The 24,094-nt window shown below is 42.0% G+C and overlaps 2 protein-coding genes across 5 annotated transcripts in view; both read left to right on the forward strand.

Annotated features, from left to right (window-relative positions):
• On the forward strand, positions 1-20,936 carry SLC26A2 (solute carrier family 26 member 2). 4 transcript variants are annotated; one of them, XM_083430793.1, is made up of 4 exons: positions 4-257; positions 7,893-8,058; positions 8,531-9,187; positions 10,473-20,936. In XM_083430793.1, exons 3-4 carry the CDS (start codon positions 8,543-8,545, stop codon positions 11,976-11,978), a joined length of 2,151 nt encoding a protein of 716 aa, XP_083286919.1. In that variant the 5' UTR covers positions 4-257; positions 7,893-8,058; positions 8,531-8,542; the 3' UTR covers positions 11,979-20,936. The 4 variants fall into 4 exon arrangements, with proteins under 4 accessions (XP_083286920.1, XP_083286919.1, XP_083286918.1 ...); XM_083430792.1 differs by having other exon boundaries at positions 32-118; XM_083430794.1 differs by lacking the exon at positions 7,893-8,058 and having other exon boundaries at positions 1-116.
• The window catches only part of LOC310672981 (sulfate transporter-like), a 22,041-nt gene continuing 10,936 nt past the window's right edge, over positions 12,990-24,094 (forward strand). Inside the window, exon 1 of the mRNA XM_083430776.1 lies at positions 12,990-13,121. The gene's annotated coding sequence lies outside the window, so the exon portion shown is untranslated. The remainder of the gene's footprint in view (positions 13,122-24,094) is intronic.

The raw sequence follows: 24,094 nt of genomic DNA on the forward strand, positions 1-24,094 counted from the left end.
CGCCGCTTCTTGGAAGCGAGGAGGCCGCCGCGAGCTGAGCTGAGGCTCCCGCGTGGAGAGGAGCGCAGAGAGAGGAAAGGCGGCTGGAGGGGGCGGAAGAAGAGCGCTCTTGAAGCGTGTGCGTTTCTCCTCGGAGGGTATCTCGGTTGGGAAGGGGCGGTCTCGGGGCAGCAGGAGACAACTCGGGGGTCGTGTCTTCTTGCTTGAAAGGATCTTCTTGCGCATCCACAGCCCACCCTCTCCGCGGGCTGAGTTTGGTGAGGGTCTTCTGAGCACTTTTGGGAGGCTTTGGAGTAAGATAGCCTGCTGCCTCGTCTTCTTTGCTTCGCTTCATATTCGTCTAAAAACTCGGGAGTGCTCCAGTCGTAACAAAGCATCTTTCTATTCAGCTGCTGCTGTTTAAACCGAATTTATGCAGTTAAAACACTTAGCACCCTTGGCCTTCATTATTGTCGTTGTGTTTTTGGCGGTTCTCCTCCCTCAGTAGAGAGAGTTTGAGTGGCTAACGTTTAATAGTATTTATTTATTTTATTTAAGAAATTTATATACTGCTTATTGTGTGTGTGTGTATACTGTGTATGTATGTGTATATATATATATATATATATATATATATATATATATATATTTAAAAGGCTAAAAGGGAACCTGATTGTGAAGGAAAAGGTTTTGAAATATCTGTTTGGGTCTATCATCCATTCAGAACTGGAATAACACACCCACTTCACTGGAATGTTTGCCCTGTATAATCTCTCACACCCTCCAAAAGTAAGCTCAGGTAAATCAATAGTGCTTCTTTCCCCACCCTCTCTAATATATAGTGTTCAAAGTGGGATTCAGAGTCACACATCTCACCTGTAGCGGGGCAAGAATGATCACAGATTTCCCAATCTGGATGTCAAGGTAGGAAGTGGGGCAAAAAGCATCAGCCACAGAAGTTGCTGCTTTTCCCATTTCCTTGTAAATGTTTGAAACAAGTCATGAAATTGCAATACATGCACAATTCAGTAATGGGAGAGAAAGATAAAGGTTTCAAGTAGATTCTCAAGGCAGACAAGAAGGAACATTTCAGAAATTGGATTGAGATTGATGTGACCTTTGTGCAGGGGGAAAGAACGGCTGTGGAAGGTACAGTACTGATAATTTTCAAGATCTGTTTGAATATAAAATAGTTGAGCATCTTTTAAACAGGAGTGACAAGTTTGGAATCTAATCCTATAATACATGGGACTCTGAAGGAAAGTTTGGATAACATCACCCCAGAGGATGCATACTTTTTTAAATAATAAAAGTGTGGTTTTAGTTATCATATGACGTGTAGTGGAAGCCAAGGGCCTGGTCTGGCGAAAAAAGAATGGACCTGTTGTAACTTACTGCTACCTTCTGGAATGTGTGATTTACCTGTGAACATTTGCTTCTGATCACAGTGTTAGTCTTCTTTCTCTTCTTGTGGAGAGAGTGATTCACAGAGTCTTTGGAAGAAGATGTTAAGCTTCAGTTATAAACATGGGTATTTGGATATGTGTGATCACCCATTATTATATCCAGGTGTTTTTACATCCAACATTTTAGGGTTGATTCATAAAGTCAGTTTTCTCCATACAAAAGCAGTCACTGTCCAGCCTTGGAATGCAGCTTGTGTGGATAAATATTTGTACATGGATCGGACTGCAGCAATTTCCATAAGCATCGTGGTTGCAACAAATACTGTGGTCACAGAAAAAGAACTGCAGCTCACTGCATTCTGTGTATAGCCCTATTCATGCTAACTTTTTCCATGCATAATTTCAGGCACATGATGCCCAAGGCAGACTATGAATGCTTGTATTAAGGGAAATTGACTTAGTAAGCCAAGCCTTTGTTATCAAATCTGAAATACATATTTTGGAAGCTTTGCTATTTATTTCTGAAGGTCCTAAGAACTGAGGAAGGTCTCTGTATAGGTAGGTAAGAATAAAAGGTAGATCCTGCCTGCAGGGTTGCAGTCTAAAAGAGGAAGGGAAGAACAATAACATTTACCCTGAAAAAGCCAAGGTACATGTGGGTCTTTTAGTGAGGAAGTGTTGTAGGAATAATAAAATAAAAGAGATCAAACTAATGTCAGAAAAAGAGGATTTCCAGTGTTAGCAGAAGATCAAAAGTAAAGGGATGCAGTCAAGCACAGAGGTTTAGTTAATAGGAGGTATGGAACCCTAGTGTTAAATCTATAGGAATCTTTGTCTTATTTCTATGGGCTTGTGTTGCTGTTTGATTTAACACCTGGTGTCACTGGTGATATGGTCATAATCGTAAACATTAATCTGGCAGTCAGGTACAAATGTAGATTCATTCACTCATGAACTTGTTGAATGGTCATAGGCAAGCCATGAATTCTGGGGTCCAAACTACATGTTATGAGGACACTAAAGGCTATCACATTTCTCCATGGTAGTTTACAGTAAAAGAATAAATGTGTGACATGACATTGTGTTAGCTTTTATACAGTAACTATCAGTAGCCTCCTCCTGCAGAAAGCAGGGCTTGAACTGTAGTGACCAGCTGATTGACATTGACTTCAAGCGTCACATTAATCTTTCTTTGCAGTGTGGCTTGAATTCAAGCAATAGAAAAATGGGATTTCTGACATCATTGCCCTGTCCACCTGTCATAGTAGTCCAGTTTGGGGCAGCAGAGCCAGGGTCCAGTTCAGTAGCTGGAAGAGATTCCCCACCCTGATACAGAGCTATCCCTCAAAATGAGCTGGAAATGGTTCAGAAAAGGTAACCAAAATGATTAAGGGCCTGGAGCAATTCCCCTATAAAGAAAGGTTACAACATTTAGGGCTTTTCATATGGATACAAGGCCAGTTGTTGGGGGATATGATACAGGTGTTTAAAATTACATATAGCATTGAGAAATTAGTTAGAGATAAGTTTTTATCCCTGTCTCGTAATGTTAGAATAAAGCTGAATGTTGAAAGATTCAGGGCAGGCAAAAGAAAGTGCTTATTCACTAAGTGCATAGTTTAAACTATGGGGATAACTCCCATGAGATGTAGTGATGATGGCCATCAACTTGGATAACTTTAAAAGATTGGACAAAGTCATGGAAGATAAGGCTGTCAATGAGGTCTGTGAGTAAAGATGCCTGTGTACTGCCTCCGGTATTAAATTCAATATGCTTCTGAATACCAATTCTTGGGGAATAAAAAATGGGGAGCGGGCTGTTGCTTTCATGTCCTGCTTGCAGGTTTCCCGTGGGCATCTAGTTGGCCACTGTGAGAACAGGATGCTGAACTAAATGGGTATTTAATCTGATACAACAGGGTTGCTCTCATGCTTTTTGATTGCTCCCCTGTACTTTCTATTCATCTCATGCAGCAGCATTTTTTAATCAGCCAAAAGTAGGTAACACCTAGAATTACCGTATTTTTCGCTCTGTAAGACGCACCAGACCACAAGACGCACCTAGTTTTTGGAGGAGGAAAACAAGGAAAAAAATATTCTGAATCTCAGAAGCCAGAACAGCAAGAGGGATCGCTGTGCAGTGAAAGCAGCAATCCCTCTTGCTGTTCTGGCTTCTGTGAAAGCTGTGAAGACTGCATTCGCTCCATAAGACGCACACACATTTCCCCTTACTTTTTAGGAGGAAAAAAGTGAGTCTTATAGACCAAAAAATACGGTACATAAACTTGCACAAATATCCTTGGAGCAGTGCTCATGTGTGAAGCAGGAAGTTGCACATTTCCACTATGCTTGTGATTCAGATGTGGGATGTCCCACATATCTTTGTCAGGTAGTACGCAACACTGAGGCTGTCTCTGCAATATAACTGTCACAGATGAGAGAAGCCCTAGCTAGGCTGTTTGTGAAGGTCATATGCTTTCCTTCAACTAGGCCTTGATCTGAACATGAAAATTGGTCCAGGTAGCTGCTTATGTGAACTTGGCCCTCTGCTTTGAATAGTTACCAGGTCAGTGGATCCGTTAGACCAGGGGTGTCAAACTCAAATTCATCGGGGGCCGCATCAGCAGTTTGGTCACCCTCAAAGGGCCAGTTGTATCTGTAGGACTATGTGTCCGCCGCCGCTCCTCGGCTTCCTCCGGCTAAGCTTCCCCTGGTGCACGGGTTTTGCTTTCGTGCTCTCTTTATTTATTTTTTTGCAGCAGCGACCCGTCGCGCGTGGGTTTCTTGGAGGGGGGCGCGCACAGAGCGACCCGCGCGGCTTTCCGAGCCAACCCTCCTCCAGCCCACCTTAACAAGGGCCTAGGCTTGCTAACTTTGCGGCTAGACCTCGGTGTTTGTACACACAGCAGAAAATGTGCAGCACTTTAAAGGTGCAGCGACCCTCCCGCATCCAGCCTGCCTTTCTGGGAGGAGAGGAGGAGGAGGAGGCGGCGGCGGGGGCGGGGGCGGGCGAGTCACCCATGCAGGAGGGAAGAGCGAGCAATGGCCCGGGATCAGGCCTCTCCGATCAGGGCCAAAGGTGAACTGAGGGAGGGAGAGAGAGAAGGATCCCTAGCCTCGTGTGCAGCGGCGGTTCTTACGCGCGCGGACCCCGTGATGGCGCAGCCGGTGTCGTGTGCTTTGCTCCGTCCAAGCGGGCAAAGCGAGGGCGGAGAGCCGGGAAGCAGTCCACATTTCCCAGAAGCAAGCGCCGCAATGGGTACTGCGAGCCAGACAGGCCTTGACAGCGGAGGGCGGTCTCGATTCGGGGCTCGGCGAGGAGAGGGAGAAATCCGAAAGGGCACCGCGCGGCTGAGTTGGGTTGCAAATCAAGTGCGTGAAAGAGTTGCCTTTTGCAGAGCTGGACAGGCTTGGAAGGAGCGTTCCTGCCTTTGTCATTGATAAAAGGGCTTGCGGGGGAAGGGGGGCGGCCCTTACGGACACCAGGAATTGCTGGCTACACGGGCCACATGACGAGGTCTGGCGGGCCGGATTTGGCCCGCGGGCCTTGTGTTTGACACCCGTGCGTTAGACCTTTTAGTGTTATTTTGACCCAGACTCAAGGAGCTGGAGGAGGAGGAGAGGACAGAGGGTGAAGAAAGAGCTATGAGTGGAGGGTGCCCCTATCCCCATCCTTTGGACTCTCTGGGAAGCGCAGCAAACCTGCTGCACCTGGAACTGGCCGGGTATGGAGAATGCAGTTAAATGAGACACAGCTGTAGGCAGCCTGAGGAATTACCATCCACCTTGGGCTTGCCCATAAAAACAAGTCTAGAGTGAGAGACTAGGGTGATTCCCCCTGTTTCCAGGAACTCTTCTCATTGTGAGACTTTTGTGGCTGAGCTGAGAGTTTGTTGGACCCTGGGTGAGAACCCAGAGACTAAGAGGGAAGATGTGTTAGAAGGAAAATGAATTTCTATTTATTTATATACATTTGTAACCTTGTATCAATTAGCATTTTTGTATGTAATCATGTGTGTGTTTTGTAATATTTTTGTTTAAGTTGTCTTTTGCTGCTTCAGTTTTCAGTACACTGCTTAGAGATATTTTCAAATATATCAAGCGGTGTAGAAATTAAATAATCAGATTATGCTTCAGATGAGTAATCTTGAACTGACTGTGTTCATTCAGTCCTCTTACAAGTGCAGGTGAACTGGGACAATAGTACACATTGAAACAGGAGGTTTGTGATTGTGCTCCAATAGAAAAAGACATTGTATAAACCGAAAGAAACAGAAATAGCCTTTAAAAAGAAATGGAACATAGATATGCAGCATATTTAGCTACTAACTAAAGAGCAAATTGTATTAGAGTGGATTTCCGGTGGCATTGGGCAAATGGAAATCTCACAAAACTGAGGAAAGAGGTGATGGTAGATGCTCACATTGTAAGAGAGAGAAAGGAAAATTTATACATTTGTGGTGGGAATGTGAAAAAAAATGGAACTTTTTGGTCTAGGGTCACTAAAGCCCTTAAACAAATCTACAGAAATGAAATAACATTACTTTTTTTTTCTTGTTGCCTTATGCTTTTTAAAAAAGTATTCTGTATTCCAGATACCTAAATTGATGAAAATGAAAAATAAACAATGGCCATTTTAAGAATGAGTAGTGGTTTTTCAAAAAGCTTTCTCGCATTTAGGCAAAATGATGCCCTTTCTTGGGAAAAAGCACTTCCAGGTGAGGTTCTTGACTCATCACATGGACATCTTAGTCCTGGTGTTTTCCTGCTAACATTGCTCAGGCTACTCAGGGCAAATTTTAAGGGTGAAAATTTTAGCTAAACTTAACATATCTTTAGGAATTAAAAGTTACCGACAAAAGCTGTAAGATAGTTTGTATACCGTAGAGAAAGTACAGTTATAAACTATAACTGCTTGTGCAAAAAAAATACTTTCTCCTCTACAAAATGAAAGTGTACTGGTACATACTGAAGTGTAATATGAGCAAGCCAACTTCATTGCCAGGCAGCTTTCTCACAAGCCTTTCCGCCCCCCCCCCCTTAGGACAGAAGTCTGTTACTGCAGTCTAGACACTCTTCAACATTTGTTGGATGAATATACAGCTGTTTTGCTGTATGTGCATTCAAGGACACTAAGCTAGAATAAAGGCTCTTTAATACAGGCACTCTGGTTGGAATTAATCATAGCTTCCAGGCTGTCTGAGAAGCCACACTGACGATTACTTCATATTTAAAGAGGTCTTCGAATATGAATGCCCATGTTAGTGAGCTTCCTAAATGTAACATATATGATTTACTGCTAAACATATTGTGGAGATGTGGAGTCAGATCCAGAGGTTTGAATCAATAATGCTAGAGATCACTTTTGGAAGCACCACTGTGCATTCAGAGTGTACCACATTACCTCTGGATTGGGAGAGCTGAAGTGTTTAGAGTGCTGAACTATGACCAAGGGAGACTTGGGTTCAAATCCCCACTCTTCTGTGAAGTTCATTGGGCCAGTAACTAAATTCTCAGCCTACCTCACAGGGTTGTTGTAAGGGGGAAATGGGAGGGGGGAGAAGTTGTACACCATCTTGAATGCCTTTCAGTAAAGGTGGAATATAAATGTAACTGATAACGGTCATACAGTGGACTATATGCTCCTTATTCTTAAGGAAACTTTAGAAGCAGCCTTTGACAAAACGCAAGGATCTGCTGCAGGGAAAGGAAAGTGGGAAGACACTCATTTACCTGTATCTGATTTGGCCAGTACTATACATTTTCAGTTTACTTTGACTCTCTTCCATCCTGGACATGAGGGCTTTTTAAAGCCTTTGGGTGACTCACATATCACAATATAAGAGCATTGGTAAGACATGACTTAGTGCAAATATTGCAAAGAACGTCTGCAAATAGTTCCAAAGTTCAGTCTTCCTTTTACTCTCACTCTGCTACTATTCCTTTAATATTCTTTCTTAAAATGGTGTTTTCTTGAGGTCTTTTGTCATGTCATTTGGTCTTGCTGAGCAGGGCAGTGAGCAAAAGTGGTTATGAAGGATGCTTGAGAAGCTGGCCACTAACTTCATCTTCTTGACCCAGTGAGAACTGAGTCAAGGCTCATACCTTTCAGCCCCCTGATATTTGTCTCAGTGACTTGTTCTTTCTTACTCCCCCTCCACAGCCCCTGAAATATAGGGCTTTATACTGAAGCTACCCTATTCCCTTTGGTGTGTGAAGTGGCTCAAATGTCCTTTGAGCTGAGCTGTAGCCTATACTATAGCTTTTCTTTTCTAACAGAGAGGTGTATGGGTAAGGAAAGAGAAGGACAGGGAACAAGCTAGGTAGGAAAAAATGACCATGGAGACAGGGCAGGTATGTTCGACACTGGTTTTGGGATTGTGAACTCTTTTACAAAGCTGGATTTAAGGTGTCAGTCATAACCTTTAAAGCCAATACAAATCTTGTTTTAAAGTCGTTTAATTTCAGCTGCATAAATTGATTGGGGGGTTTTCTTCTTCCTACCAGTGTTGCATAGTGTTCGTTTTGGAAACCCAAAACTTGGCTCTGTTTCTGAATGGCTTTGGAACAATCAGTGGCTCTTGGCCTAACCTACCTCATTTGAGGATCAAAATGAGAGTATTCTATGTATGCTAGCCTGAACTCCATAGAAGCAAGAGACAAAACTGACAAGGTGGGATATAAATGCAATAAATAAGCTATTCTGCTTACCTGCTTAAGAAAGCTGGAAGGGCCAGCTAGATAGAGATGTCAGTCACCAATCTGGGATGCAGAGATCTCCATGTGGTTGCAATTGGACCTGCACCAGTTGCAAAATGTGCCTGGCACCTGGGGAATTTCTAACACTAGATGTCTCTATTGCTGCCTTCGCCCACTGTACCCATGTACCTGGCCCCAGCACTGAAGTCAGTGGCAAAGTCTGCTTCCATAGGAGACTCTCATGTCTCCTGTGTATCAATGGAACTGTTTAGGCTTAGAGCTGCTGCTTCTGCTTCTGACGCAGGCTAGGGTGTTGTTGCTTTTCTTTGGTAAGTTGTTAGTTTTTTCAGATAACTTGTTGTGTTTGCTTTAATAAGTTTGAAATCTGTATGCCGGTTCAAAAAATAATTCTGTCTTCTTTTCCTTCTGTTTCCCCACCATTCTAGTGAGCCCTGAAGATGGCAGCAGAAGCCAATCATGTCCACTCAGGGTTTGAGATGGCAGAAGTAAATGATGGCCCACCAAACAGCCGTCGCACGATCTGCCTAGAACGTATAGAAAAGAGCACAGACATCAAGGCACACGTGCTGAAGAAAGTGAAGAAAAAATGCACCTGCACCCCAGCTACTGCCAAAGACCTGCTCTTCAGCTTCCTCCCAGTGCTGAAATGGCTCCCCAAGTACAACCTGAAAGAGAACATCTTGGGAGATTTAATGTCTGGCTTGGTCGTGGGGATCTTGCTGGTTCCGCAGTCCATTGCCTATTCTCTGCTGGCTGGCCAAGAACCTATCTATGGCCTTTATACGTCGTTCTTTGCAAGCCTCATTTATTTCCTGTTTGGAACTTCCCGTCACATCTCTGTTGGCATTTTCGGTGTACTGTGCCTGATGATAGGAGAAGTAGTGGACCGTGAAGTACAGAGAGCTGGGTATGATTTGGCACCAAATGTTCCTAGTAGTTATAACTCAGACATGCATCTTTCCGTAAATAACAGCACACTGGGGCCTTTGACTGTGAATGAGACATCACATTTGTTATGTGACAGAAGTTGCTATGCAATTAGCGTTGGAGCCACAGTGACTTTCATTGCTGGCATTTACCAGGTAAGAGGTGACAATCCAAAGGGCACCTGTTTTATAGGCTTCTTGTAGTTTTCCTCTCATTGCCTTCCAAGACGAGATTGGTGACAGACTGGTAACAAAGTTTCAATGCAGCCTTGTAATTAAGCATATACATGGTGATTTGGAATTTTGTTTTTGCAAGAAAATGGTTAGATTCCAATCCCCATTTAGCCCATTACCTTGATGAGTTGGTTCAGATGTAATGCTGAACTGTAGTTGATGGGAAATGAAAAGTTGCTACTTTGGGGCTTAAATACTGCCCCCACCTGTGACTGAGAAGAGGAGCTTGAAAGATTTTCTTCCATTTTTAGTTTAGCTGGAGGTTACTGTGTTGTATGAACTAAACAAACTGACAAATTTTAATTATGGTTTGTTGAAACACAGTGTGGTGTAGTGGTTAAGAGCGGTAGTCTCGTAATCTGGGGAACCGGGTTCACATCTCCGCTCCTCCACATGCAGCTGCTGGGTGACCTTGGGCTAGTCACACTTCTTTGAAGTCTCTCAGCCCCACTCACCTCACAGAGTGTTTGTTGTGGGGGAGGAAGGGAAAGGAGAATGTTAGCCGCTTTGAGACTCCTGAAGGGGAGTGAAAGGCGGGATATAAAATCCAAACTCTTCTTCTTCTTCTATAGTTAAGAAGCTGACGTGTTTCAACAAACCAAATTTAAGATTAACCACAGTTTAGGATTTGGCTGTAATGTTTAGCAGTGGTTATCCTAAAAAGGAAGCATATACCCCCAACCAACCCACTTACCCAGACTATTTCATTACATTGGTTAACCACCACAAATCCCCAGGTCTAACACAGGCTTAATCCAGCCAACTCATCACAAGAGTCAAAACTTTGTTGTGGCATCAGACAACTCAGATAAATATTTAATAACACTGTAAAGACACACATAGCTAAATAATATAAAATGCATTCCTTATAAGAAAATCATCAGCCCCAATTTAATATGTACATGTGTATACCTATATGTGCACACTTGCCCCATATACATGGTGCTGTTTTGAAATTTTTAAATAAAATATTGGAGAGAGGAAAACCTTCAAATCCAAAAAGGTTAATAAACAAAAGCCAAAAAAAAAAGAAAGAAATTCTGTAAAGAACTTGAAACAAACACAAACTGATTTTAACTGGTCCCCCACCATGACTGATAGTTATGAACTGATACTTTCAACTGAAATAATGTTTGCATTGTCTAGTCATACTCTTCCATCCTGTGTTGCAAAATTGTCTTCTGATCTTTTGTCCATTTCTTTTCAGGTTGCCATGGGCTTCTTCCAAGTGGGCTTTGTCTCTGTGTACCTCTCTGATTCCTTGCTCAGCGGATTTGTTACAGGTGCTTCCTTCACCATTCTTACCTCACAAGCCAAATATCTCTTGGGCTTAGACATTCCTCGTAGCAACGGCATTGGTTCCTTGATAACCACTTGGATGAACATATTCAGAAACATCCACAAGACCAACTTCTGCGATCTCATCACCAGCTGCTTGTGCCTTCTTGTTCTTATCCCAACTAAAGAGCTGAATGAGCGATACAAATCCAAACTTAAGGCGCCCATGCCCACTGAGTTGGTGGTGTTGGTGGTAGCCACACTGGCATCTCATTTTGGGAAGCTAAAAGAGAAATATGGCTCCAGTGTTTCTGGGCATATTCCTACTGGGTTTTTGCCACCGCAATCGCCAGACTGGAGTCTGATTCCCAGTGTGGCTCTGGATGCAGTGGCCATAGCCATTATTGGCTTTGCCATCACAGTTTCTCTCTCTGAGATGTTTGCCAAGAAGCATGGCTACACAGTTAAACCCAACCAGGAAATGTATGCCATTGGTTTCTGCAACATCATCCCTTCTTTCTTCCATTGTTTCACTACTAGCGCAGCCCTTGCCAAGACACTTGTCAAAGAGTCGACAGGCTGCAGGACTCAGATCTCCGGTGTGGTGACTGCCTTGGTCATCTTGTTAGTCCTCCTTGTGATTGCTCCCCTGTTCTATTCCCTCCAGAAATGTGTGCTAGGGGTCATTACCATTGTCAATCTCAGAGGAGCCTTGCGGAAATTCAGTGACCTGCCCAAAATGTGGCGGTTAAGCAAAGTGGACACATTGATCTGGTTCGTCACCATGTTATCTTCCGCACTGATAAGTACTGAACTTGGCCTTCTGATTGGGGTCTGCTTTTCAATGCTGTGTGTCATTGTGAGGACGCAGAGACCAGAAGGGCACTTACTGGGCTGGGTGCCAGAATCTGAAGTCTATGAACCCCTTCCTGAATATAGGAACCTTCAGATGAAACCAGGGATCAGGGTTTTCCGTTTTGAAGCGCCCATCTACTACGCTAACAAAGAAAGCTTCAAGTCCATGCTGTACAAGCAGACTGGAGTCAACCCTCTGTGGGAGTTGGCAGCAAAGAGAAAAGCGGAAAAGCGAAAGCTTAGTGAGAAAATGGTCAATGCCAATGGAAACCAGGCAGAGGTCTCAGTACAGCTTGTTGCTCACCCACTGGAGTTTCACACTATAGTGATTGACTGCTGTGCGGTGCAGTTCTTAGATACAGCAGGGATCCACACGCTCAAGGAGGTTCACAAGGATTATGGGGAAATTGGCATCCAAGTGCTGCTGGCTCAGTGCAGTCCCTCTGTGAGGGAATCCCTAGACCGAGGGGAGTACCTTAAAAAGGGGGAGGAACAATTCCTCTTCCATAGTGTGCACCAAGCTGTGGAATACGCATTGTGTGCTCACGGGAAGCATGGGCTCTGTGCCTCCGAAACCTAATTTCACTAAAGAGTGAATGGTGAATATTAGCCAAATTCAGGTAATGGCAGACTTGTGTGTGAGAGAGATAATGCTGGGCATACACTCGCACAGAAGTAAAGGGCTAATTATTTTATTCATATGGTGTGGGATCATACAAGTTTTGATGCTTTAATTTTGCTATGTTGGACACAACATTAAGAAGGTGAGAGGCAAGGTGGATTATTATGTCTACAAGCTCTCGTGACAGACAACAGAACAAAAACTCTTTAACACCAGATGTGCCTCATAGTCACACCCCCTTCTCCTTTTAGTGTTTTCATGTCCCCAATTTTTCACCTCGCCTTAAAGCCCACTTTGGTGTATGAAAATAGTGCCGCCTTTCTGGGTGGTCTCCCCCCCCCCCCCCCGCCTTGAAATAATAAATATGGTTTGGATCCTAAATGACAGGAAGTTAATGGAAGGAAGGTTTTCTGTCCTGTTTTGCTTATTGGGTCCCTTAAAAAAAAGAATCTACAGAGGGTCAGGAGCCCCTTATGAACAAAGTGGATGAGGTACTGAGGGCTGCTGGGGAAGGAGAGAATATTTTAAGATTGAGTGGATATCTGCCCAATATGAGGTGATTCTCCCCTCCCTCAGCAGGCTCTCACATTATTCAGGAGGATCCCCAGATACTGTGAAGAGGCTTTTTAGGGGGCCCAGGCAGTAGCAAGGCGGAAGATGGAATAGGGAACTTTCGTTCCATTCACTTACCTTAAGACCTAAGCTTGTGCCATTTGATCAAATTTGTAGTTTCAACTAATCATTCTGCACAATTCAGGGGAGAGGAGTTGCTTGCTGACTTACCCCTTGATCTGTCTGATAAGTTACTGGAAAAAAAATATGTGTCCTGTTCTAACCTGTTGATAAGAAAATGGTCAAAACTTTCTGCTGTTTAAAGCCAATCATAAGTTCCTTTACTAGGACTGTAAACAATGGAAAGAACATGTTGTTAGCTGTTTCATAACTGAGGGTTCTGGTTGTGTCATTCATAGTGTATGAAACAACCTGGATACTTAATCAACTTCTCAGACATTCCTTTGGTAAATAAAGCAGTGGCCCTTCTGTTAAGAAAACCAATGGATGATGGCTGCAGGGTAATCAGAGCAGGTTACAGGACATTTTGTAAGTAGTCTTTTTTCTTTGTCAGTTAACTGCTATTACATAATGCATAAAGTAAACAATTCTACAAGGATAGAGTTTCTTTGCACTTTTTATTGTTCATGACCCAAATGTCTTTGCAGAAATAAAATCAGTTGGTTGTTTCCAAGTTCTTGTAGGTTAGGTATGTAAAGTATAAGCAAATGAGAATGAGATAAAAAAAACTTTCCCCACCACTTTTAAATTAAATATTTATTTCCATCACTTGTTAGTGGTGGTGGAGCTGTTTAAATACTGGATTGGGAATATGCATGTTCAATTGCAATGAGGGCTTTTGTTTTGTTTTGGAGGAAATAATCTTGCATAATTAATAAAAAAGGGGGGATTCGTGAGACTGAGGAAAGGGAAAGCTGAACATAGTCAGCTATTCTGATTTCTACTAGTATAGAGAAATACCAGGTACAATCCCATGGACAGAACATATTGGAGGAGAAGAAAATTTTAGAAGAGAGATATTGAAGGTACAATTAGGCGGCATTCCAGTGAGCAAGAAAATAGGTAGGGAGACGTGTTCCCCTTCTTCAAAAGGGGTAAAAATAGTTCTAGGTTGCACTATTCTGCTTTGCCCAGACATTACCTGGAATACGGTGTCTCGTTCTGGGCACCGCAATTTAGGGATATTGACAAATGAACATGTCCAGAGAAGGGTGGCAAAGATGGTGAAGGGCCTGGAGACCAAGTCCTATGCAGAGAGATTGATAGAGTTTGGTGTCTTTGTCTGGAAAAGAGAGGTTTAAGCGGTTATATGATAGCCACTTTCAGATACATGAAGGGCTGCCGTGTAGATAATGGAGCAGACTTCTTCCTCCAGAGGGTAGGACCTGAAGCAAGAAGTTCAAATTTCAAGAAAAAGGATGTAGATGAAACATTAGGAAGAACTTCTTGATGGTATGAGCTCTTCAGTAGGGGAATAGACTGTATTGATGGATTCTCATGAGAGCTTTTTAAGCAGAAGCTGGGTAGCCAACTGGCTTAATTCCCCTGAGATAAAAAGGGCTAAAGTGGCAAGCCATCTGTGGATGCTGACAGTTCCTTCTTGTGACACCATTTCCTTTTCTTCATAGGAATATAATTTCCGTTAACTTGGTGAGGGAAACAGCAGTTATTCGATCTCTGTGTCATAGGGGCTCCCCCTTCAGGAGGTTTTGTAATAAAAAGAAGTAACACATACACAACATATAACCCTTGCTGTAGTTTCCCACCATGTTTACCAAATTCATACAGAAGTTTGATGTTTAAGGTAGGATAGTGACCTTTTCCCAACAGTGGAGTTGTGCTTTTATGGCTGCACTGCAGACAGGAATTCCAAAGTTTCCCTCCAAGGGATGTGAGCGTATTTTGCCAGTCACTTTGTGGAAACAGGCATACATATGTACGGCTCTTTCCCATGCTTTGTATTGAAGTATGAGAATCGTATGCAGGAGTGCACCAGTAACTTCTGAAACTTAAGATGAGAAGTAGTTTCAAGGCAGTAGTGCATCTGTCTTCCATAAATCAGGACTGGACTTTGGTAATATGGCACCCTGAGTGAGGGCAAAATGTAGCACCCCACTAAATTGCTCCCCCCCCCTCACAACTCAGTCGCCCGTCTGACCAGGGTCTAACTTTGTGTAGATATCTGTAAAATTGAGTTGGTGTTGTTGTTGCTCTCCCCTTGGCTTGGTGTCCTATGCAGGGGAACTGCCTGCCCCACCCTAAATCCAGCACTGCATAAAGGTGCTCTGCAGGTTTACATACTGCATTCAGGAGTAAAGAAGTCCAGCAGAACAGTTGATGGATTTCATTTAACGCTCACCATTAATTCCATTAAAATTTGTGGAATTTCTTTCTTTCTTTCTTTCTTTCTTTCTTTCTTTCTTTCAATGTAATTTTTTTAAATGCCAGGTAAATACATCAATACCAAACCATGCATAAAGAATAATATAAAGAAAGAAAAAATAGAGAAGAAAAAGAAAAAGAAATGCAAAGAAAAGTAGTCAGTAAAAGAATAAAGAAAAGTATAATATTTCAATACAATAAACACTATTTTACAAAATAATATTAATAATAGACTTCCATCACTCTCACAACACTTCCTTTCACATTTTATATTTTATCTGTATTTCAGTATTATTTCCATCTTAATATGTAGATATTTGTATTTCCCCTTTTCCATTCATGAGGTCATTCTAGACACAGCCAATTTTTTACATTAGAACCTTGTCTTTCATTCAAGTACTTCCTTTCCTTCTTGACTGTATTACTTTTATTATGATGATCCACATGTCCCAGTTAAGTGTGCTGCATGTCCTGGTTTGATTTGGGTTAAAAAAAAAAATCTAGGAGACCACCATATATTGGAATTAACACAGCTACAAAAATGAACGGCTTGACAGGCTCTTCACTTCCCCTCAAATCTGCAGTGTTGCTGAACTCAATTTGTTTTGCTATCAATCTGCATGTAGCATCATGGTTTAGTCTCAAAGAGTTGGCGTAGAGGTAACCTTTCCCATCCCAAGATAGAGAGGGCTGCTTTTCCTATTTCAAAGTTTAGCTCCTGCTTCTGGGCCAAACTAATGTGGCTTTGTTGACGTAAATCGGAGCTGTTGATCCTGACTTCATGGCCTTGTTTCGCATGTGAGTTCTACTTGATGCGGCAATACCCTTTACAGAGCCAGATTTTGTGTATGAGATTGTACAATCTGCTCAACAATATGCAAGTTTTCATCAAGCAGAAGAACTTTTAATTGAACAATACAGATTTCTCCCGCTGAGATTTCAGCCTTTTTAATGCCAAAAGGTCCTATTATGGTCTTTGCCAGCTGGAGTGACAAGAAGTATTACATTTTTAGCACTTTTCTGTATTTTAACAGCAGGGCATTATGGAAATTAATATCCACAGAGCTTCACTTATAAACTTAAAATATCTCTTAATTTAGCTTTTCTCATATTACAGCTGTTGTTTATAGCAGTTTCTGTTGCTCTTAATGTATCTAATGTACCATAAGTGCTGGCATTTAATAACTTAACAGATTTTACTTCTTGAACTATGTGTGCAATTTCAGTAAGTTACTGTGGTGTTAATTTTAATCGGGCATTTACAAGACTCTAAGCATAAATACTTAGAAGCGTGCATGCAACTGTTCCTGATCGAAAAACTTCCTCTTTTTAATCACATAAACAGAATTTTTAGTTACATTGTGTGTCTTATGCCATTTTATGTTTGCTTTATTGGCAAAAACAACAGCAGGTAGCATATTACCAAAAAAGGCATGATATGTGACAGTAAATGGAGCCGTTATGTCTTTCTATGTTTAATATATCTTTTTATTTGGGGACAGTTCAAAGCACTTTTAAAGGGGCATGCTCTGTGACTTAATTCATGCTATACAAATCGATGATGCTATATTATATTACTTTGTATTCTGCTACATACAACGTATTGCACAAAGCGGTGTGTGCTTCCTGCCCCAAGTGATGGCTGCTTAAGAACCACCTTGACCTGAGAGGAAGGGAGAGAAGGCAGAACAGCTTAGCAAGCTGCTCATTTCAGGTGGTTCCAGTTGACAGCATTCCCCTCCCCTGGTGGTTCTTCTTCACCTTGCTCGCTGGGCTCTGGGGATGCTCTCTCTGAGATGCTATTGCGGGGTCATCTGAATTCCCATGGGATTTTGTGAGAGCCTCCCAGAGCCCCATAAGCAAGACTGAGAGTTGAAAACCTCTTTCTGTTCCGAGAAAAGCTTGCGCAAGAAGGAGCTCTCTGTCTTCCTTGCATATCATTTGTGTGATTTCAACCGCGTAAAGTTGAAGTTGCACATTTTAAAACGTGCATAAGTTGCGATCATAGTATATATTTTTCTGGAACTAAAAGATTAGGAGCGGCTACCTTTCTGTGCTTCTTTATCCCTTCTGTCCCATAACACAATTGGCCTCTTTCATGTGCCACAATGAGCCAGGGTTTAACATTGACTAGTAATCATGGCTTAAGTGGGAGATTAACAAACAGCGATCTTTGGTTTGGACATACCAGGTTTTCCTGCTTTTTCTCTTACTTCTGCCAAGTGGCAACAACTGGGCAGCATGTGCCAACACACTGCTCATTCACAATAAACCAGATGTTACCAACGCAGCACCTGTCAGTCCAAATGTGCCCACAGAGGCTTTCCATGGCACCCACAGGGCCTCCTCCCCCTGCTGATATTTGGCTTGGAAGAAGCATTCTGTTGCATCCAGTGGAATAAGTTGCAGCGCATGCTTGGTTGTGGTGTGAGAGTGGTGTCTGGGACAGTTTCTCCAGTTTGTAAATGTGCCCACAGGCCTTAAAAGCTTGCCAAACCCTGCAAGAAACCATGATAAGTAATAAAAAAAAAAGGGGGGGGGGGGTTCCCACTCATTGTAACATGTAAATGTGGCCAATGTGTGATGTGAGTTTCCTTACGCAGAGAGATGATGTGATGTCACATTGTGTTAAACTACACATTCTCAGGAAGAGGAAACATTAGGAAGCAGCAGCTCTGTTTCCCTTGTGAGTTCCAGGATTGGCCCTTAGGGATGCTTTAGAATTTTCTCATTTTGAGTGCTTAGTGTTTTACAGTGTGGAAGATTGCCAGTGGCGTGCTTTGCTTTTGCTTTACAATACATTGTTGTTAAGGGCCCGGAATGCCCTATTACTATGAAGCGCTAAGCCTCTTAAGTAGTGTGAAATTAAATCTCACTTCAAAATAATAGATGATCATTTTAAGCCTTAGGACCTGGATGTTTCTGTGCTTTTGAGAATAGTAATCAAGCTTATGCACCAAAGTAACCCAAACGGCACCATTAAATACTAAATTTTGTAACCTGTATAAATCTTGCAGCCATGCAAATATATTAAAAATTGCTTTATTTTTCATGTTTTATGTGCTAGTCACACAAAGGGGAAAAGGCTAAGTAGGGCCCTAAACAGTGAAGAAACTTGATCAGGGCTTTCTTTGGGTTCTGAGATTTCATCAGACTTTGCCTGAATTGCAGCCATAGATAGATCTCTCTTTTGAACAAAAATAAAAATTTGATTTTATGGGGTGCCAGTTCTACAGAATATCCACAGCACTGCCAAGTTCTTCTTCACAAATATAATGATCCTCCTGGGCAATAGTTACTGAAAATCCTCAGTGGTCTTCCATAACAATTGTACAAAGTGTTCTATAAGATTCTAGCAGTTGCTCAGTTGTTTGCATTGATAATCGAAATGAAATCAAAAGAGATACTATGCAGTACTCAAGTTCTCAGTCCTCAGTTCAAACATAGCAAGGACAATGGTTTGCTACTGCTAGTCTCTCTCCTTTAACACTTGGCTCAATTTGTTATTTCCTAGTTTGTGGCAAATCATAGTTTGTTGTTACATGTTATCAGGCAAACTACGGTATATTGCCCGTGAGCTTGAGTTTTGGTCGTGTAATACAAAACTCTGGTTTAGTGTTACATGTGAACCAATCCAAAGTCTATTTGCTATGTTGACATAAGACCAACATAACGCTTCCCCATGGACTTGTGACATTTACTGGCTACTTCCCGGTAGGCCTCAGAGATCTAAGTTATCAGTATGCAACAGACTGTTTAACCACCATGTGTTCAGCAAACTAGTGTCCTTTCTGAAATATAGTAGATGTGTTGATTGGACCCCCTCAGAAATTTTCTTATGGAATATCTCTGCTCACTGAAACAGGGAAGTATTCATCCCAATCCACCATTAGAAGATAATTAGCCAATCATAATTCAAATGTTACTCTAAGGTGAAAACCGACAAATTACTGGCTTAGTATCCATAATGTGAAATGTTATAATGATCTGTATTAAGCAGTCACAGCTTTCTGAAATGAATGTCCCAAGACTTTCCTTTAAAAGAAACACCACAATGAAAATGAATATAGAATTGATCAGCCTTCCAACACTTACGGGCCTATTCACTTACATGCCATAGGATACCTTGAGTTAAAAGGTCTAGCAGAAAAAAATCTTTTGTTTTCTCAGGGTACATGGCAGAGATTTGTGTGTGCATGTGTCATTTTAGAAGAACAGTTGTGAGCTATGCAAATATTTGCTCTGAAATTTCCAGCGGCTTAGTATTGTGTGTGTGACATTATCTTCATGCTATCAAAGATAAAGGGATTTTGATATTTTCCCCTCTAAACTGAAGAGTTGTATGTGAAATATTTATGAAACGAAAATATTAAGGATATTTTTATGGAGAGGCATTATTGCACAATATAGATTTCTTTCTCAATATCTGATTTGATTGTGAATGTGTTTTTGAAAAAGGAAAGAGACTGGTGAGAGAGTTTCTTTTTCTTGTTCCTGACATGCGTGCAGCTTAGCTTAGCAAACACTTTTCCTGTTTGCTCTTCATCAGCCATTATTTATTATGACACTCCAAGAAAAATGGCTGGTGGTTCTTCTGGCATTGCTCCAGTAGATCAAATGGAGCCAGCCTGTGTTGTCGTCGTCCCCCCCCCCCCGCTGCCGCCGCCCTAGGAGTATATGAACAAGTTGTCTCAGGAAGAGATCTTCAAATTAGAGGGAGCTCTTGGTGAAATCCACAAGCCCCACCCCAACTCCATCCATTGTTCGCCAAGTCACTTAATTACAAAAGGAGACACCTGCCTCAAATTTCAAGCACTGATTCCAAACCAAAGAAAAAACATAATAAGGCCAATCTCAAAAAGCATGATGGGAACTGGATCTTTCTACTTTACAAAATTGTTATGAAATGCAATCTTCTATGAACCAAATGTTTACTACTTTTATTACATAGTTACAGTCTTATCACTTTGCTACTCTAACAAATAACTGGGACACACACAGACACTATATGACCTACATATCAAGTATAGAGGAATGATCCCCCATGAGTTTGAAAGAGATCTCCTTTACTTGAATGTTATATTTTCCTTGAGCATCGTTCGAGAAATCGTCATTGTTTTGAGGCCTTGAGCGTTTGTTTCTATACATACAAAAATCACTTAAGTGCACCTCTATTACATCCTTCTCTTTTGACTACCGGTAGCTCCTGGCTATAAATACAGGCGGAAGTATTTTCCCCTCTTCACTGATGTCTTTAATTAGTTAGGTAGAACTATGCATATGGTTGCTTATACCATGAGAAGGAGCTGGGCTTGCCGGCATCTGAAAATGCCCCTCTTTCTTTACTTCTGCTACACAAATGAGCCACCAGAAAGTAACAGGCATTTGTGAGCACAAATAGCAAATAGGAAGACAATGGGAGAGATATTAACTTGGTCTCCTGCATTCTTGTCCATCTGGACAAACCCTAAGTCACATTCACCACACTATCACAGAGCTGCAAGGATTACGGTGGGAGGGCTGTCAGAGTACACCCCCCCCCATACCCACCATGTGAATTAAATGCAATATCAAAGTGTTATTATTCTTGGTTACATCTCTTCGCTATGTTATCCAGAAAATACTAAGTTGGAACGTCTTGTGGAATTTAAAGAACCAAATTTGCTATTGATGTAGCATTGTGACCAAATACGGCTTTGTGAAATGGCTGCTTTTTATTGGTAGCTCTTTATGGTTTTTTTATATGAGAAAGACTTATCAAAGTACAAAAATGCAAAACAAAGCAATAATCACAAAGTGTGTACAAGCATGTTTCCTATAATGTTAAGCTCCAGCTGCTAAGATACAGTACTAGCGTCTTTTGTTAAAAGTCTCGAGCAGGACAATGAATTTTGTATCTATTTTCATAAGATCGCTTTGTAAATATTTTTGCTATTAAAATATATTTTATAACTCTGTTAATGTGTTTTTGTACTTCTCAATTGGCTGTCTGTTCTATTGAGTATATCAAGAACTCAGTAACTGCATAACCTCCATAGTGACATGACCAATTTTGATATGCAGCTCAAATACAGAACAGAATAAGGGTGTGCACATTTAGGCTGCTTCAGACAAGCCTGAATTGTTTGCAGAGAGATTAGATGGCAAACACCCAGTCTTTGGAGGAGGGAGCCAGTTTGTTTCACAAGAGCTCCAAATCATCACCATCATCATCATCGTTGTTGTTGTTACTACTACTACTACTATTATTATTTGCCTGCCCTTCACTATCGGGTTCCCAGGTGAGGTTGCAACATCAAAAACAATTGAAAACCAATCCTCAACCATAAAAATAATGGTGCAGCCTGAATTTGCTAGGATGTGATGGAATCCCACCCCCAAATAGTGGCAATCTGGAAGCACCCTTCGTCTATAATATTCTTAGACACAGAATTTATGCACAGTTAATTAGTAACATTATTCCCTAGTGGGCATTAGAACTAATTCATATATACTGACTCCCCAAATTTCTTCAAATTAATCTCTGTGACATCACAAATCCCATATTAGGTGTTTAATAATATGGACAATATTGCTTTTGCACACACACAGGCTTTCTAGATGCTTTGTACACTTAAATATATATAGGTAGGTAAAACTAAGGGTAAAGGACCCCTGGACAGTTAAGTCCAGTCAAAGGCAGCTATGGGTGCAGTGTTCATCTCACTTTTCAGACTGAGGGAGCTGGCATTTCTCCACAGAGAGCTTTCCAGGTCATGTGACCAGCCAGAGCGCACAGAAACACCATTTACCTTCCCGCTGCAGCAGTACCTGCTTATCTACTTGCACTGGTATGCTTGCGAATTGCTAGGTTGGCAGAAGCTGATAGAGCAACGGGAGCTCACCATGTTGCACAGAATTGAACTGCCAACCTTACAATCAGCAATCCCAAGAGGCTCGGTTGTTTAGACCACAGCGGCATCCGTGTCCCTTAAATATATGTAAAATCCTCTAGGAAAGGCCCTTTCCCTTTCCTTTGCATACCTGGATAATTTTCCACATAAAAACCCCACTTTGGGCAAATACAAAGTATTATTTTTCTTTATTATTAAATTTCTATACCTCACTTCTGTTGGAAGAATGCCCTGGGGGTGCCTTCAAGCACCCTCTGAGCGTCCTCCGGTACGTGCAGCTCTGGAAGAGGCATCTCCCTCCTCTTCCAGTGTGCTTGCTAGCAACATATACCAGCTGGTATATGTACACTAGTCTTCTGGCATAACACAGCAAGAAGAGTGAGACATCATAGAGCTAATCTACTATTTATTTACACTGTACAGACAAAAGCATAATGGCGTCTGTTCTCTCCAGCTCCAAGAGAACAAACAGAAATAAAAAAGCGAAAGTACAGTGTAATAGTACCCGCAGCGGAAGAGATAATACTGTCTTCCTTTCCCAGACTCATTGCAGACAGGCATGTGATTTACAACAATCTCATCTGTAGCATCGGAGGAGTGAAATTGCTAACACCTTCATCAGGTTTACAATATAAAAACACAAAAATACATACCATAGAACAAAGAAAGACAATAACACTCTCTGGTTTAAAAGGCCAGAGATTGCTCAATTAGCCAACAAAAGCATGAGAGAAGAGGAATGTTTTTGCCTGGCGCCTAAAGATATGTAATGAAGGTGCCAGGTGAGCCTGCCTGGGGAGAGCATTCCACAAACGAGGAGCCACCACAGAAAAGGCCTATTCTCATGGTGACACCCTTCGGACCTCTTGTGGATGAGGCACATAAAGAAGGGCCTCTGATGATGATTCATAGGGGAAGATGTGGTCCCTGAGGTATTGCACTCCTGAGCTATATGGTTTTCTAGAGATGATGTTTTCTACAGACAGGCTTTAGGATAAGCTTCCGTTTCAGTCTCTCACCATTCCAGCTTCCTTGTTTTTTTAGACTGTGAATCCCTTGAACAGTTGGCCAGTCACATGACAAACACTCTGTCTGGATGAAGGCTCCTGCTGCAGAATTATACACTTTGTAAAAAGCTGAGGGGAGGGGGACAATGCAAAGGATTAATGTACACTTTTTGTTTATTAATTTCCAAAACCATTACTTACATGTGCTTGGACCATGTTTATTTATGAGGTAGATATCACTCCATGGAGCAATGGTGGTTTTAGTTATCTGTTTGTATAAGTCAGTGGTTCTCAATTAGGGATCCAGGAACCCCTGGAGTTCTGGGGAACACACCCAGGAGGTCTGTGGCATCATCACCTGCCAGGGGACTCACTTATCTTGTTGATTAAATTTTTTTCTCTCCCCCCCCCCCCAAAAAAAAAACCTTTGTCATTTTTTCATGGTAATATAAATTTTATGTTCTGTTTTTTAGTATACCTAAAATCCTTTGCTTATTAGGGTCTACCCCACATTTTATTCAAAAAATTGCTTTGCACAGACAACTCCCATAGAGTTATCAACATTTTCAAAAGTAGGGGATCCCTGGCTTGGCTTTTGAAAAATAGGGGGTCCTCAGTAATTAGCTAATTGGGAACCACTGGTGTAAGTCCTTGTAGTCAGGTGGGCAAGATGGGTGGTTGCCCAGGGAGTGCGGGAAGCGCCAAGCAGAGCTCAATGGCCGTGATTTTTTTTAATCTATTGTCCACATTGAGCCAGGGTGGCAAACAGGAAGTGTCTGTACTGAGCTGAGCTGCCCCAGGCCTTCACAAAGTAAGAATCTTGTGCGTACCAATAACCACCCAAGGTGAATGAAAGCCACCTAAGATTTCTGGAGAATAATTTCCCATGGCAGTTGCCACAGGCAAAGGTGTAGGAGTAATGTGAAGCCAGGTCTTAAGGGAAGAATCATTACTGAGTGAGTAGTGGAGAAGGCCAGCAGCAGGCCACAAGCAGAAGAAGAGGAAAGACAAAGAAGTTCTGCCAGAAGGGGGTTGGAATCTGGAGGAGGTGCACAGGAGAGATATAACCCGGTCCCTATTTCCTTATCTCCATGTAAGAAAAAAAATGAAGCACATCATATATTGGCTTCAAGGCCCCCAGCTTGATATACACACACACATGCATGGCTCCTTGTAGAGGGCAGCAGCAGGGTCCTCAACATCACAGCAGTGCCAGGCC

This window comes from Podarcis tiliguerta (assembly GCF_965153285.1).
Source record: "Podarcis tiliguerta genome assembly, chromosome: 2".
Lineage (NCBI taxonomy): Eukaryota > Metazoa > Chordata > Lepidosauria > Squamata > Lacertidae > Podarcis > Podarcis tiliguerta.